This window comes from Leptonychotes weddellii, chromosome 9 (genome assembly GCF_054177405.1).
Source record: "Leptonychotes weddellii isolate Sample4059 chromosome 9, ASM5417740v2, whole genome shotgun sequence".
In the NCBI taxonomy this organism is placed as follows: domain Eukaryota; kingdom Metazoa; phylum Chordata; class Mammalia; order Carnivora; family Phocidae; genus Leptonychotes; species Leptonychotes weddellii.
Genome location: NC_138377.1, coordinates 103,238,348 through 103,256,436, shown reverse-complemented (window position 1 = coordinate 103,256,436; position 18,089 = coordinate 103,238,348). Strand labels below are relative to the sequence as shown.

Sequence of the window (18,089 nt, the reverse complement as noted above, 5' to 3'; positions counted from 1 at the left end):
ATGTTAAGAAAAAAAAAAGAAGATAGCAGGAGGGGAAGAATGAAGGGGGGGAAATTGGAGGGGGAGACGAACCATGAGAGACGATGGACTCTGAAAAACAAACTGAGGGTTCTAGAGGGGAGGGGGGTGGGAGGATGGGTTAGCCTGGTGATGGGTATTAAAGAGGGCACGTATTGCATGGAGCACTGGGTGTTATGCACAAACAGTGAATCATGGAACACTACATCTAAAACTAATGATGTAATGTATGGTGATTAACATAACAATAAAAAAAATAAAAAAAAAAAGAGTGAGTGCTGTGAATGACCTCTAAGCTTCTTTCAAGCTCCACAGATTTCAGGTGACTAAATCTGTGTGTGTAAGTGAAAGCTGAAGCCCACAAACTGTACAATGAACACATATGGAAATGCTTACGTGTGTGATACTCATCTGGATTTAAGGAAAGAATATAGGTGACAAAGACTTGAGATACTGGCAGGTTTTTAATGCTGTGTATACGAAAGCACCACTGTCGGAAGGGGTCTCCTGGGTGAGAGGATACCCTCTGGGGAGCAGCCTGGCTACTGCACAGGAACTAGCTGGGCAGCATGGCAGACCCCAAGCTGGCAGGTGCCAATGCCCTGGATGGAGCCCTGTTACCGCTGCTAGCCTCTCTCTAGTGGGGTACCACCTGATCATATTTAGGTTATAGACCCACAAATAGCCACTTCCTAAGTTATCACCTAACCCTTGGAAGGCAGGCTCTGTCTGCATTTCTAGAAGGGAACGCTGAGTATAGGTTATGCTTGTCCTCCCTGACATTCAGGTAGTCTTAATCTTCCTAGAAATATGACTGGGGTAGAGGGAGGTTAACATAAGGAAGAATAGATGGGTTTCGGGGTCCTATGTATAACAGACTAAAAAATATTAAGCAGGTTCACTTTAGAAAGCAAATTTTCTTTTTTAAAATATTCTGAACAGTCACTGGCATTCTGTGTACATTGAATATGGATGGATATTTCTTTAAGCAGCTAGATTAGAAGTTTCAAAGTTTTAATTTTTATTTTAGTTTTAATTTTCTTCTTGACATATCCTTAAAAAACCATATAAATTCTTTCTCTAACAAACCAATGGCATAAAAAAAGAGGCCGAGGGGCACCTGGGTGGCTCAGTCATTAAGCATCTGCCTTCGGCTCAGGTCCGGGGATCGAGCCCTGCCTCGAGCCAGGCATTGGGCTCCCTGCTCCGCCAGAAGCCTGCCCACTCCCCCTGCTTGTGTTCCCTCTCTCGCTGTCTCTCTCTGTCAAATAAATAAATAAAATCTTAAAAAAAAAAAAAGAGGCCGAGGGGAAAGGGAACTTTTACAGAATAAGAGAGACTTAAGAGATGTAACAACCAAATGTCACTTGAAATTTGGATTCTGGTTCCAAGAAACTTAAGGTAGAAAGATGTCTGAGACAGTGGGGAAAAGTGAACATGGACCGGATATACTACAAAATTATTGTTTATTATACTAGGTGTGATAATAGCATCAGAGATGCATGCTGAAGTATCTTCGGTGAAATGAATACCTAAACCTGAATACCGTAACTCCCCTCCCCCAAAACAAAAACCCAACAAAACAAAAACCCAGGGGGTGAGTGGGGGGATAAAATAAGACTGGGAAAATATTGATAATAGTTGGAGTTAGACAATGGATACTATAGGGCATTCATTACTGTACTCTTTCCTTTTGGGTATGTTTGAAAAGTATATAAAATATAAATAAAAAGGGCTACAGCAAAAAAAAAAAATTATATGCAGTGCTGTTTAGAATTGTAAGAAAATTATTTTACTGAACATTCTTAATATGCCTGAGGGCTATGTCATATTCCTATCAGAAACACTGAATCATTATTGCAAATTATTCTTAACTGGTGGGAGGGGAGAGAAAAGAACATAATGGGGGTTTACTCTGCCCCTCTTAGAGAATTATTGCTTTTGAGGACAGTCCACAGGATGGGGTAAGGGGTCTAATGAGCCAACCAGGCCAGAAGTTGTCCCTGGCACGTTGGCTATAATCATGCCCATAGTGTAGAGGCCGCTTCTGGGCAACCAACTTGAGCAACAGAAACCTGAGTAAGGTAGAGGCCCACAGTGACCCCCCAAGCCCCCCTGCCATACTGAATACAAACAGGCCCATTAGGCGACCCACCTCAGAATATCCATAAGCCCCAGCTGACCAATAGCCTACTTACAACCGCGCACAGGTACCAAAAATGGAAAATTCCATACGTTCCCATACCTCCACCCCGCCCCGCCAAATACAGCCCCCCCACCACTGCCTCATGGCAGACCGTCTCTCCTTAGCTGCCCTGCCCACAGCTCCCCTGTAGTGTTTTCAATAAACTTTTATCTCCTTTGTTCTGCCCCGGGTGAATTCTTTCACTACCCATGCCACCGGCCTCCATCTGATCGGGTTGTCTGTCCTACACATAGGTCATATGTAACTTCAGGGAGCTACTGTTTTTGGATGGCTCCCTTCCCTTATTCATGAAGGTATCTTGGAGAAAGAGACAAAAGGGGAAAATAAACAAACCTAGGAGGCTGTAAATAAAAGCATGTGAACACAGTCATGGACTGTGTTGTGCTGAGGGTCTGCCTTGATTTGGTGTAGGCTTTGTTATTGACTCTCTAACTCAAGGACAATCACTTGATTCCCCTGAATTTCAGTGGAAGTACGACTGGACGACTCCTAAGATCTCTTCCAGCAATGATAGTTAAGTGTATGATACTAACAAGAAAAACAGACTCTGACAGGAGGAGTGTGTAGCCAGGGAAAAACAAGAAATACAAGGCTAGTCTCAATATGGGAGACCAATAAGGACAAAGGTAGGACAAAGAAGAAAAGAGGCCACGATGACCACTTGCATCCCTATGAAATGACCCCAAGACAGGCAAAATTTAAGAGATGTTTCCAAAGTTGAGTCCAGATTGATATCAAGTAGAAGCCTTACCTTCTGGTGACAGCAAAGCACAGCATGCACATTCCATGTAAGAGTTCTGTGGCATGCTGCAGAAATGTGGCCATCTTGGGATTCTCATCCACTGGTCCTTGCACTGAGAGGAAGCAGCCATGAAGCTTGCTGATCAGACCTATGTTCACCATGTAGCTAGACGTAGGGAGAAACACGTGTGTTATCAGTCTGCATGGGCTGGCAATATCTTCAAAGATGAGTCTGAAAAACTTAGACCCCTCTAACAAGCAAACACAGGTTTGGGTAAAGCATCTCAACTAATAATTTCCTTAGATTTAGTCCTAAATAATCAGCTATTTCTGTAAGTGATTCTCTTCCCTCTTTTGGTTAGTCTGATGCTATTCTTCAAGAAAGATGAGTGAAAATGATTATCTGATCATTTTTAGTGGTCTAAAGAGTCTGTCAATAATTGACTTTTTTTTTTTAAGATTTTATTTATTTATTTGAGAGAGAGAGAAGACACAGCGAGAGAGGGAACACAAGAGGGAGAGTGAGAGAGGGAGGAAGCAGGCTTCCCGCGGAGCAGGGAGCCCGATGCGGGGCTCGATCCCAGGACCCTGGGACAATGACCTGAGCCAAAGGCAGACGCTTAATGACTGAGCCACCCAGGTGCCCCGTGTCTGTCAATAGTTGAAATTATTTATAATTACCTCTACAGTCTTGAAAAGCAATACTTTTTAAAGTACCAGAGAGCCAAATTGACTAGAATGTAGGGATTCAGAAAATAAGATGATGCTACCCAGATATACTCTTGTTACAACCTAAATTTCTAATGCCAAATGTAGGTTCTCTATTTTTCAAAACCCTATCACCATTAGGAGTATAACAGTGAGAATCTAATTGCTTTCTGTTATGAAAAGTACCAGTCTTGACAGTTGACAATAACATTTAAGAAGTCACTTTCATCTTTTCAGACCATTAAACAGCTTTCCAGAGCTGTTTATTAAACTGGACCAAAAATAGTAGCTCCTTTATTAGTCCGCAAAGCAGCTATTATTGAAAATAGTATTTTAAGACTATATATGACCTCGTAGATAAATCAGCCTTAGCTTGGAGATTTTATACTGATTCAGTGCTACTGTATTTACATATATGAAAAGGGCAGGACTTTGAATACAGTAGTTCTGAAAATCAACATGTTAACTTTTAGCAATAAATGCAAAGGAATTGATGCTTCTGCTCATGAGTGCACTATAGTCCCCATCACTATTCATTTACCAAGATACCTTTTTGTAAAAGTAAGGAAAATCTGATGAATAATTCATATCTGGAGCTTCTTCCAAGTTTACTACTTAGAAGGTTCAATATAATGCCCCTTTTCTCCTCTTATATTAGGAAATATACTCACCTGGGCTACTCAACATCTCCTACAGTTTTTTTTTTTTTTAGATTTTTATTTATTTATTCATGAGAGACAGGGAGAGAGAGAGAGAGGCAGAAGCAGGCTCCCTGCTGAGCAGGGAGCCCGATGCGGAACTCGATCCCAGGACTCTGGGATCATGACCTGAGCCGAAAGCAGACGCTTAACCATCTGAGCCACCCAGGCGCCCCATCTCCTACAGTTTTAAAATTGGGAAGTATGAAATGATGACCACCAGACCTATTCTCTTATAATGAAAGAAACTGACAGACTGACATATGCACACAATGAGGATCTTATCATATTCTGATTTAATAGAATCAGACTAAAAAACCGGACTCTTATATTTGCACAGAACTTTTCAATTTAGAAGGTGTTTTTATATTAATCATCCCAATGAATTTCCCAACAGTCCCATGAGAGAGTGGATAGTGACAGCTTTGGTTTTTGTCCACCTAGCATATTCTCCTCTCCTATACCATGTAGTCCTGGTGGGATTCTTAAATATTGTGCTCTCCTACAAAAGCAGAAGTTAGTATGTACTCCATGATAGTCAAAGTTCATCAGCTAGGCCATAATAACAAGTTCTAGGATGGGTACATGACCTAAAAAGGACCAATTAGGATCTTCTGCGGGATTAACAGATGACCATAGGATGAATCTCTTTTCTCTGGGGATATCTAAACTGAGAGATATGAACCTGGGGTTTGCTGGTAGCCAACTTACTTGTTACACAAATATATGCTTATAGGATGAAGCCAAGCAGAGACAAGTCGAAGTGAGAAAACAGACAAAGCCCAGATGGTATAATTGGAGTCTTAGCATCTAGCTTCAAACCTCTACCTTTCCAGTTACAGAAGCCATTTTACTAGCCTTTTTTGCTTAAGTTATTTCAAGTTAAGTTTCTAAAAGAGTTCTAACCATAGAAAGTAGAAAAATTACTTTTTATGATTATAAAAGTAATACAGGCTTATTATGAAAATTTATATAGCAAAGAAAAGCAGGAAAAAAACCAGAAAAAGTTGGCCATACTGTCACCAAAGACAACCGCAGTTTGATATGTTTCCTTTTGTTTTTTCTATTTGATTTTTTTATCTATATGACTGACATTAAACTGAATTTTATTCAACTATTTTAGGCATTTTCTGTATCATGAAAGATATCTTTATAAGCATTACATTTTAAACCTTTAAAAACTATATTGTTGAAAAGTTTTAACATAAACCAAATAAAGGCAGAGTAGGATAACAAACCCCCATGCATTTATCATCCATCCCTAATCACCATCAACCATGGCCAATCCCACCCATCCACACCTATCTTGCATAATGTATAACCAAGTCTAAGTCATTATATAATTTCATTCATAAATGTGTTAGTTTGTATGTCTAAAAAATAAGAACTTGAAAAAGCAACCACAATACCATTACATCTGAAAATAACAGTAATTCCTTAGTACTATCAAGTAACTAGTATTCAAATTTCCAAAAGTATCACAAATGTCTTAACATTTTTAATAGTTTTAAAAAAATTAGGATCCAAATAAGAACCATACATTATAATTGGCTACTATATCTTTCGAAGTCTCTTCTTACTCTGTATGTTACCCCTCCATCTCTTTTCTTCTTTTGCAAATTTATTTGTTGAAAAACCCTGGTTGTTTATTTTATAGTTTCCCACAATCTAAATTTTGCTGATTATATCCCCGTGGTGTCATTTACCATATTTTTTTGAAATATGTATTTCCTGTAAAATGATCTAGATTCTAGAGGTCTGACTGCATACATGAACATCATTTTTTTAAATGGGTGAATAATTTCCTACCAGTGGAATATTTTTGGAGCTTCTGGTAGTTTTCAGTATCCGTCACTATAGACCATGTTGGGATGAACATTTTGTGTACAAATCCTTGCCAGACTTCAAGTTACTTTCTAGAAGTAGAATTACAGAGCCAAAGAGTATACAGATTTTCAGAGTTCTTGATATGTACAGCCCTGTTACATTAAAAAAAACGTTGAATCAATTTATAGTCCTACCTGTAGGGTATGAGGAAACCATATTCACTGTGTGGGGGTTGGTATTACCATTCCCATTTGATAGATGAGGAAACTGAGGCTCAGGGATAGTGAAGTACTAGCCCAGTCAGGAGAGATGCAATATCCTAAGGTCTTCTGACTCCTGATAAGAGTATCCTTTCCACTAAATACACTCTTGTGTGGCGTTTTTGGGGGTCCTTACTGAGGTATGAGTTAGTGTTGTTGTTTTAGAGGGGAGGGTGGGGAGGGTCAGAGGAAGGAGAGAGAGAATGTTAAGCTGGGCGTGGAGCCTGATGCAGGGCTTGAATCACATAACCCTGAGATCATGATCTGGACAGAAACCAAGAGTTGGAAGCTTAATAGACCAAGCCACCCAGGCGCCCCTGAGGTATGAGTTTTTTAAACAAGAATGGAAAATATTTTCTCAGACTATTCCTGAGACTAATAATGACCACACAAAACTTCAAAACCACCTAGTTTTGAGATGAAAATGGCTTAACTGGATTTCCTGTACTGATCTTGAAATAGCTAGAAAGGAGGAAAGACTTCCAGAAGGAATGAAGAAGCACAGAAAAACCAAACCAAACCATAATGAACACTATTGAGCAGGTGGTCCTTTCTGAGCATGGTCTCCTTTGGTTACTGGGGGCCATCAGTCTGACCAATGTTTTTCTAAACTGCCTGGGTCCTGAATCACTGCTCTGGCAATCTTTAGATGACTGCCTAAAAAGATACTGAAACTAAATGGCTCTAAAGGATCAGTGCAGAAAAATTCGTATTGCCAACTTCACAGTTTTGAGGGAAGAATGTAGAATCTTCCAATGGATGTTGGGATCAGCAGCAATATATCTTTCACACTGTAGCTGTTAGGCTGAAATTATAATGTTGAGACTGTTAACCATATACAAGATGAAAAGCTTTAATGTGGACTTCTTAGAATATACATTCTGGGAAACAAGCTGCTGTGAATGCTCCAGGAAATGGGCGTCTCCATTTATTTTACCATTTGAGATTTAAAATGAGTCCCTCTGCAGCTTTTGCCACTGGAATGTATAAGCTGAAAGATCTCTCTCTCTCTCTCTAATCTATCTCCCTCTGTATAAAGATTTATATATATATATAAATTTATTTATTGCCGCCTCTTCTTTGTCCACCCTTGTCCAGCTACCCACTTTCATCCCAACTGAAATGTTGTCCAAAGGAGTTCTATTTCTGAACTAGGTTTAGTAAACTCATGATATTCCATGGTTTTAACTATCCTTGATATGTTAATAACTCCTAATTCTCTATCTCTGGGGCTATTTCTTTTCTGAACTTCTTTCCAGAAGTTCTAATTTTTGGATATTTCCTCTTGGGGGTCCCAAGGCACTCCTACATGGATATGTTCAAACAAAAACTCATCATCTCTTCTGAAATATCCCAACATTGTCTAATTGAATGTCACCAATTCATCCCATAAATGATGCAAGAGATGTGGGGGCATAACTATTTGTAATCATGCATTAATCCATTCTTTTTTTTTTTTTTAAAGATTTATTTGACAGAGAGACACACAGCGAGAGAGGGAACACAAGCAGGGGGAGTGGGAGAGGGAGAAGCAGGCTTCCCGCTGAGCAGGGAGCCCGATGTGGGGCTTGATCCCAGGACCCTGGGATCATGACCTGAGCCTAAGGCAGACGCTTAACGACTGAGCCACCCAGGTGCCCTCATTCAATTATTTCTAAATATGATACTGATGCTAGCTAACCCCAAGGACCTCTTAGAGACTGACACCTAATAATTTCTATAAGAGGTATGTTCAAAGTATTACTACAGTTCAGCAGGAAAGCCTAATTTTCGCTCAATGGGTCAGATTATTTTGGAGGTCTTCAAATCTTTAAATGCATTCACCGGTATTCTGGAGGTTGAGAGACAGAATTTGGGTCATATATTTTTGAGGGGTAGAGATCTAGCCAATGTAGTGTGTTCCAGAGGCAGTGAGCTCCTGGACTGAACAATATGAGTGGTTCAGCACAATGCATGGTTTTGATAGAGCAGTTCCTGGTTTTGACAGAAATAGTAGCTCTTCAGTTTTGCAGTGTTCTTCTGGGAGTCATTCCCAGAGATCTAGTCTAGAACCTGCTCTTTCAGTCCTTGGAAAAATTTTCTAAGTACCTAATTCCATGTATTAAATCCTTTCTGCTTAAAATAGTTTTGATGGTTTGTTTCCTACAAATGAATTCTGATTATAACAAAGGCCAATAAACAATGTTCAACCTCAACTAGTGATAAAGACAATGTAAATGGCTGAGGTTGAAGAGGTTGCTGCCTGTGTTCTCCTTTAGAATTCTGATGGACTCCTGTCTCACATTTAGGTCTTTCAACCATTTTGGCTCTATTTTTGTGTGTGGTGCAAGGAAATGGTCCAGTTTCATTCTTCTGCACGTGGCTGTCCAATTTTCCATAAGTATACTAATAAACATTTGATAGTGGAATAAATAAGTCAATCAACAACAACAAAAAAGACAATGTAAATGAAGATGACACAAAATGCCATTTCACACGTATCAGGTTGGCAATTCGTAAGTGTGTTAATATAAAACATTGATAAAGATATGGGGAAATGAACTCCTATCCTTCACTGATGAGAAGTGAAATCTGTATAATTACTTTGGAGAACAATTTGGTATTACTTGGTAAAGTTAAACATGCATTTATCATAGCATTCATAAATTCCTATTGTAAGCATGTAAATTTTTTTTTTAAAGATTTTATTTATTTATTTGAGAGAGAGAATGAGAGAGAGAGAGCATGAGGGGGGGAGGGTCAGAGGGAGAAGAAGACTCCCCGCTGAGCAGGGAGCCTGATGTGGGACTCGATCCCAGGACTCCAGGATCATGACCTGAGCCAAAGGCAGTCGCTTAACCAACTGAGCCACCCCGGCACCCTGTAATCATGTAAATTAAAGAAACTCCCATATAGGTGCAAAAAAAGATTTCTATAAGGATGTTCACTACATCATTGCTTGAAATGGTGAAAAAGTAGAAATTACTGTCCTCAGGTGGAAAATGGAAAGGGAAACTGTGAATTTATACATTTAAAAGAATCTGTAGAGCAGTTAAAATGAATTAATCAGATCTAAATGCATTAACATAAATTAATCTCAACAACATGTTGGGTGAAAATAGAAGTGGACAAAATAGTATGATGGCATTTATATAAATTTTAAATACATAAAAAAATAGAAGGTAGATAATGTACTTTATGGATATCTATGTGATCTTTAAGTACACATATACACATAAAGTTTATACATATATTTACATAAACATACACATACATATTTTCATATACAGCATTTATATATATAAAATTACAAAAACATGCATGGGAATGATATACACAAACTAACATAGTGACTTACCTCCTGAGAGGGAGTAAGGGGAAAGGATGAAGATAGGGAGTTAGCTGCACCTGCAACATTTGGTTTCTTACCAATAAGAAAAAAGATCTAAGGCAATATAGAAAAGTGTTATCAGTTACTGAAAAATGTTATCAGTTGGTACTTAGGTGTTAGGTGTATGAGACTTCTAATGTGCTGTTGAATTTGGTTTGCTAGTATTTTGTTGAGAATTTTTGCATCTACGTTCATTAGGGATATTGGGCTGTAATTCTCTTGTCTTGTAGTTCTGTTTTCTAGTTTTGGTATCTGGGTAATGTTGGCCTTGTAAGATGAGTTTGGCAGTGTTCCCTTCTCTCCAATTTGTCTTGGAACAGTCTGAGAAGGATTGGCATTAATTCTTTAAGTGTTTGGTAGAATTCACCAGTGAAACCATCTGGTCCTGAGCTTTTTTCTGTTGTGAGGGTTTTTTGTTTGTTTGTTTTGTTTTGTTTTTTTAAAGATTTTACTTATTTATTTGACAGAGAGAGAGAGATAGCAAGAGCAGGAACACAAGCAGGGGCAGTGGGAGAAGGAGAAGCAGGCTTCCTACGGAGCAGGGAGCCTGATGCGGGGCTCGATCCCAGGACCCTGGGACCATGACCTGAGCCGAAGGCAGACGCTTAATGACTGAGCCACCCAGGCGCCCCTGTTGTGAGGTTTTTGATTATTGATTCAATCTTCTTACTTGCTACTAGTCTGTTCAGATTTTCTATTTCCTTATGATATATGGTCTTGGTAGTTGTATGTTTCTAGGATTTACCCACTTCTTCTAGGTTGTCCAACTTGTTGGCATATAATTGTTCATAACAGCCTCTTATGATCCTTAGTATTTCTGTGCTATCAGGTATAATGTCTCCTCTTTTAAGTATAATTTTATTTATTTGGGTCCACTCTCTTTTTTCTTGGCTAGTCTAGCTAAAGGTTTGTCCATTTAAAGGTTTTGTTAATCTTTTCTAATGTTCTCCTATTCTTTTTTCATTTATTTCTGCTTTAATCTTTATTATTTCCTTCCTTCTACTATCTTAGGGCTTAGGTTGTTCTTTTTCTAGTTCCTTGAGATGTAAAATTAGGTTGTTTATTTGAGATCACTGTTGCTTCTTGATATATGTATCTATCGATATAAAATTCCATTTTAGAGCTGCTTTTGCTGTGTCCCATAAGGTTTGGCATGTTATGCTTCCATTTTCATTTGTCTTAAAAACATTAAAAAAAATTTCTTCTTTGATCCATTGATTGTTCAGGACTGTGCTGTTTAATTTCCATGTATACGTAAATTTTTCAGCTTTCCTCCCATTATTGTTTTCTAGTTTCATACCATTGTGGTAGGAAAAGATATTTGATAAAATTTCTATATTCTTAAATTTGTTGAGACTTGTTTTGTGGCCTAATATATGATCTATCCAAGAAAATGTTCCATGTGCACTTGAGAAGAATATATATTCTGCTGCTGTTGGATAGAATGTTCCAAATATATTAGGTCCTTTTGGCCTACAGCATTTAAATCTGCTGTTTCCTTATTGATTCTCTGTCTGGTACATCTGTCTATTGTTGGGAATGGGGTATTAAAGTCAATAACTATTATCATATTATTGTTTATTTCCTTTAGTTCTATTAGTATTTGTTTTATATATTTAGGTGCTCCAGAGTTGGGTACATAAATATTTATCACTGTTATATCTTCTTAGTAGACTGACCCCTTTATCAATATACAATGACCTTCTTTGTCTCTTTTGACTATTTTTAGCTTAAAATCCATTTTGTTTGATATAAATATAGCTATCCCTGCTTTCTCTTAGTTACCATTTCCTTAAGTATCTCTTTCCATCCCTTCACTTTGTATGTCCTTAATGCTAAAATGAGTCTCTTGTAGGAAGCATATTGTTGGATCTTGTTATTTCATCCATTCAGCCACTCTATGTGCTTTGATTAGAGAATTTAATCCAATTACACCTAAAGTAATTATCAATTAGTAAGGACTCGCTATTGCTATTTTGTTGTTTTCTGATTGTTTTGTACTTTCCTTATTCCTTGCTTCTTTTCTTGCAGTCTGCCTTTGTGATCTGATGACTCTGCGGTGGTGTGATTTGACTCCTTTATAATAATCTTTTGTGTATGTACTACAGGTTTTCCTTTGTGGATACCAAGAGGCTTAAATAAAATATATTTATTACATCCCACTTTAAGCAGATAAGTTTGACAGTATATAGAAACTTTATGCTTTTATTTCTCCTCTGCTCACATTTTGGGTTATTGATGCTACAATTTATATTTTTTATAGTGTGTATCCAATAACAATAACAAATTACTGTAGTTATGGTTACTTTTATTATTTTTTTTTTTTAAAAGATTTTATTTATTTGACAGAGAGACACAGCAAGAGAGGGAACACAAGCAGAGGGAGTGGGAGAGGGAGAAGCAGGCTTCCCGCGGAGCAGGGAGCCCGATGTGGGGCTCGATCCCAGGACCCTGGGATCATGACCTGAGCCGAAGGCAGACGCTTAACGACTGAGCCACCCAGGCGCCCCGTTATGGTTACTTTTAATACATTTGATTTTTAACCTTTAAACTAGGATTGTAAGTGAATTGTGCACCACCATTACAGTATCAGACATTTAGACTTTGCCTATATGTTTGCTATTTCCAGTGAGAATTACACGTCCATGTGTTTTTGTTGTTATCCTCCTTTTGTTTCAGCTTGAAGAATGCCCTTTAGCATTTCTTGTAAGGCAGGTCTAATGGTGGTGAACTTCTTCAGCTTTTGTTTGTTTGGGAAAATCTTTATTTCTTCTTTATTTCTGAAGGACAGCATCACCAGGTACAGCATTCTTGGTTGACATTTTTTTCTTTCCATATTTTGAAAGGCTGTGCCTTGATGTTGGGCGGGGCTGCAGGCTGGACTTCAGGTAGGCTGCTGGCTGTACTCTGGTGTTGGGCAAGTTTGCCCGCTGGGTTCTCTGGTGGTCAGGGGCTCCCAGCTATATCTCATAGTTGGATGGGGCTATAGGCTATGCTTTGAGGTTTCCCAGGGTCATTGTTCAGGCTTCCTGGTTATGTGTGGGGCAAGAAACTATGGTCAACAGTTGGGCAGAGATGCTGGGTTGGCTACCTGTCCGAGCATAGCTGTAGGATGGGCTTCATGGCTGCTTGGGTTCTTTGGCTGGTCAAGACCCGAGGTAATGCTGAGCAGCTGGGCAGGGATGTCAGTTTGCTTCCCCGCCTGGGTGGGACTATTAGAACAGGCTCTACAGCCAGTACAACCTGGTGACTGAGGAACCAAATCAGGCAGAACGGCCAACCAAGCTCCTTGCCCAGATGGGACTATTGGTTCAGCTCTGTGAATGGGCAGAAACGCTGAGATTTCTGCTCAGGAATGCAGTCCACCAGGATTTGAGAGCTGATTGCTGTGAGTATCCCTGCCCCCCCCACCTCCTGCCACCCCAGCCCTGTGTGGTTGAGCCCTGCAGATTCCCCTAGTGATCCTGCAGACTTCCCAGTGATCCTCATGAGGCAAAACCCAAGTGGGCCTCCTAGGGAGTGTCCTACAACCCCGGGGGAGCTGTATGTTTACTTTGGGCTCTCTTTTTGCACTGGAGAAACTACAGGCTTAGCAGGACCCTCTCAGTGTAGCACTGTGCCAGTCTGGGGGAGGGGTAATGTGCTCAGAGTGTTAGCTCTTTCTTTTACCCTTCTAATGCAGTTCTTCTCGGTCTCTGAGGTTCAGGGAGGGTACTTCAGCCTCATCCACCCTCAATTTCTGGTATTTTCACAGTAGCGTCTTATCTATGTATAGTTGTTAGTTGGTCTTCTTGTGAGGGGGACTGGAGTTGGCAGGAACCTATGTTGCCATCTGGTCAATGACACAATCAGCTCTATACTAGAGAACTAAGATCTTATAAACAGAGACCTACCCCAAGGAATTAGCACTGCTCCAAACAAGCAGAAGCATCATCTGTGGCACTGTGCTTCCACTTTAGTACAGGATGGTTGGTAATATTTTAGTGCATTCCATCCATATCTCAGCAAAGTTCTGAAGGCTTAAAGTCCAAGATCAAGGGGCTGACAATATTGAACTCCTCTGAGGACTCTCTTTGGTTTTCAGATGGCTGCCCTTTTGCTGCCTCTTCACACAGTTGTCCCTCTGTAACGTGCCTAGTGTTCTTAATATATGAAGGCTCAAAAGAATGATGCTGTATAATATTTTGTAAACCTATGATTACTCATAGGTAATCTTTGGGTAGGTCAATTTGGCAATATGGACAAAAACCCTTAATGCATATTCTTTTGACCTAGAGATTCTACTTCTTAGCATTTATTTTAAGAAAACAATCATTTGCAGGGAAAGATGAGCATACAAAGATGTTCTTCATAGTGGTATCTGTAGTAAAAAACTAGAATAAACCTACATGAGTAATAAAAGGTTACTTGAAGCAAATCATTGCTACATAATGAAATACTTGGAAAGCCAGTAAAAAGTAATTTGCAAGTTCCTATTGATTTAGAAAAATAAATAAAAACATAAGTAATATGTACAAGTATTACAGTATTTTTTTTTTTTTTTTATAAAATAACCACATGTTGTACACCAAAAGCAACCCAGTGATTATCTTTGGGTGGAAGGATTCAAGGTAATTTTTGTGTGTTTACAAAAATACCCATTGTTCTCTTCTGTGTTTTCCAAATTGTTTTTCTCATTGAGCACACATTACTTCTGTAATTAGGAAAAAGAAGTTATTTTGAAAAGGAGAAATGAGAGAGAAACAGCCAAGCCATCTGTTATTGCAAGAGAACCTGGACACTTAAAGACACAGCAGTAGAGTGAAGGTGATAAATCGGAGAGAGTGACAAGGCAGAATCAATAAGTAGTAAAGACTGACTTGAATATTGGTTTGGTAAAGGAGTCTCTGAGAGGAGTTTGACAATGCTCAGATTGCTGGCTTAAGTAACTGAATGGGATATTGGTGCCACCGATAAGGACAGAGGACACAGGAAAAGGGGTTCCTCTCGGTGGAAAGATTATGTGTTCAGTTTTAAACTTGTGGAGCCTGACATGCCTATGCTACCTCCTCATATGTGGCTAGGGTTTGTTGGCTAGCAAAATGCTAAAGTACAGTTTTATAACTTCTTGAATAGATGCCTTACATTTGATAACTTTTGATTCCAAAGACTGGTATCAGTGACTTGGACTTATTTATTTGCCTTTTGGTTGTACAGTTTGATTTTTCTGTTTTGAGAGATAAATATAAATTTCTAATTGGATATGATGAAAAGAATTGTGCTTCAGCAAAAGACTTCAAAGAGCCCAAGCAACCCTGTAGAAGAACAAAGATGGAGGCATCACCTCCTGATTTCAAACTATAATACAAAGCTCTAGTAACCAAAACAGTATGGTACCAGCATAAAGACAGACACATAGACCAATGGAACAGAACTGAGAACCCAGAAATAAACCCATGCATCTACAGTCCACAAATATTTGACAAGGGAGCCAAGAATACTCAATGGGGAAAGGATAGTCTCTTCAATAAATGGTGCTGGGAAAACTGGATAACCACTTGCAGAAGAATGAAATGGGATCTCTATCTTACACCACTCACAAAAATGAACTTGACAAATGTAAGACCTGAAACCATTTAACTCCTAGAAGGAAACACAGGGGAAAAACTCCTTTCAGTGGACTTGGCAATTCTTTTTTGCATATGATACCAAAAGCAAAAGCAACAGAAGGAAAAATAAAGAAGTGGGACTACATCAAACTTCAAAGTTTCTGCACAGCAGAAGAAACAATCAACAAAATGAAAAGGCAACCTATTGAATGGGAGAAAATATCTGCAAACTATATGTCAGATAAGGGGTTAATATCCAACATACATAAGGAACTCTTACAACTCAATAGTAAAAACACAAATAATCTGATTAAAAAGTGGGCAAAGGACCTGAATAGACATTTTTCCAAAGAACATACAGATGGCCAACAGGTACAGGAAGAGATGCTCAACATCACTGATCATCAGGGAAATGCAAATCAAAACTACAATAAGCTACCATGTTGTACTTCTAGGAATGGTTATTATCAAAAAGACAAGAGATAATTTTGGCAAGGATGTCAAGAAAAGTGGACCCTTGTACACTTTTAGTGGGAATGTACATTTGTATGGCCACTGTGGAAAATAGTATGGAGAACAGAACTACTATATGATCCATCAATTCCACTTCTATGTATATATCTGAGGGAAATGAATCACCATCTCAAAGAAATATCTGCACTCCCATGTTCACTGCAGCATTATTGAGAATAGCCAACACATGGAAACAATTCTAAGTGTCTATCAATGGTCTATCAATGGATGAATGGATAAAGAAAATATGGCATGTGTGGGTGTCTTTGTGTGCATATAATGGAATATTATCCAAAAAAGGAAGGAAATCCTGCCATTTGCAACAACACTGATGGACCTTGAAGACATTATGCTAAGTAAAATAAGTTAGATGGTAAAAGACATATACTGTATGATGTGTCTTACATGTAGAATCTAAAAAAGCTGAACTTCTAGAAATAAAGAATAGAAGGCCTGGGGGCTAGGGGAAATGAGATGTTAGTCAAGGGTACAAGGGTAGAAACTTCCATTTGTAAGATGAATACGTTTTGGGGATGCAATTTACAGCATGGTGACTATAGTTAACAATACTGTGTCATGTACTTGAAAGTTGCTAAGAGAGTAGCTTTTAAATGTTTCACCACACACACATAAAAGGTAATCACGGGAGGTGATGGAGGTGTTAACTAACCTTATTGTGGTAATTATTTGCAGTATATCTGTATCAAATCATCACATTGTACACCTTAAACTTATACATTGTTATATGTCAACCATATCTCAAGAAAGTTGGAAAAAATAGAATTGTGGAGCTTCAGGGTTGGTCCATTTCCTGAGCAAATTTCAAATAAGTGTTTTTTCAAATTGCAATCTGCTTCTATCCTACAAACAATACTGCTTTCATAGAACTGTGCTAAACACTGTAACTGCCAATATTTTCACTTTATAGAAAAAAGTTCTGATTTTTGACAGTCAAATGATAATATTTGGATATTCTGTTAAAGGTCTTTTTGTTTTTGTATCCCAGGACCTTGTATGGTGTCTGGCACAAACTGCTACAGGTGACCTTTGCAGGAACTGATAAATATTTCTGAGAATCCCTTAGATCTAGACATTTGACCGAACCATGTAAAATAATAAGGACTGGTATTACCATCTTTGTTAAAAATCCTCTTGACTCTTTTATGCCAGATGAGGAGAAGGAGGAGATACATGTCAGTGTGCTCCGCTCCAGCTCCACTTCCGGACCGCAGGCCAGAGAACAGCACCAAAGACTGTTGGAACTCTCTCTGCCCAGCTTTACAACTCTACAGATAGAAACTGACAACAAATTCCCAGGTTATGGTGGGGAGTGGGGTGAGATCTCTTGTCAGTATATCTGACGAGGTGAGAAAGCAAGCATGGAAATAATTAGACATGTTCTGTTTGCTTCACTAGGCAGATCTAAACTACAGTTTGTGGTTCTATACATAGCCATCATGAAGCCAACTAACAATGCATTATATATAAGAAAACAACCTTCACCAAAAGTGGTTCAAGTCAGAGAAAGAGCAGCAGAGTTTCGTTCTAAAGGACTGTGATTATCCATCATCCTTTTTAAGTTACAAGAAATTTGGTTTGGCAGATTACCAGTTATTTTTTTCCCCAATATCTTCCTCCTTTATGAAGGATCTAGTAACTATAATAATATATGTGAAAATGTATGTACTTTCTCCTGGAAAGCCCATTAGAATTACACTGAAGCCTTTGGCTGGTCCTTCCACCTCATCACAGCCAAGGTATGGACAAGAATGCAGGTTGCTGCATCACACGGTAGCCCAAGGGAGAATGCTCGAACAGAATGGCATGTATCAGCAAGCAGAGAGGGCTAGGTTCTACAGTGACCTAAGGAGATGGGGAAATTGAATGGGATCAAGCAACTGAGAGAAAGGTCAGGGAGGGTAAAAGTCAAGTGCTTTAAGATAAATGGTTGTGAACCCAAGGGGCCTAGTACTCTCTAGCAATAAATATGCTTGGGGAAAAAAGGCAGGCAGATGGAAGGGAAAAGTGAACAAAGTAATCAAGGGTAAGAAAGATATCAAACGAAACGACTGTTCTCAAGAAAGCACTAGAAAAACCAGAGGAAATTTATGAACTCTTTTGAGGCAAATGCAGAAGAGGACATTCTCTTTTCTCCTATTA

At 38.9% G+C, this 18,089-nt stretch overlaps 1 protein-coding gene across 9 annotated transcripts in view; it reads right to left on the bottom strand.

Moving 5' to 3' along the window:
• Window positions 1–18,089, bottom strand: part of SCAPER (S-phase cyclin A associated protein in the ER) — a 422,618-nt gene that overhangs the window by 61,206 nt on the left and 343,323 nt on the right. For 8 of the 9 annotated variants that reach the window (XM_081829597.1, XM_081829605.1, XM_081829603.1 and 5 more), the window contains one exon: window positions 2,976–3,131. The exons of the other annotated variant lie outside the window; for it this stretch is intronic. In XM_081829597.1, coding sequence (XP_081685723.1) covers window positions 2,976–3,131 — 156 coding nt within the window. The remainder of the gene's footprint in view (window positions 1–2,975; window positions 3,132–18,089) is intronic. 9 annotated transcript variants of the gene reach the window in all.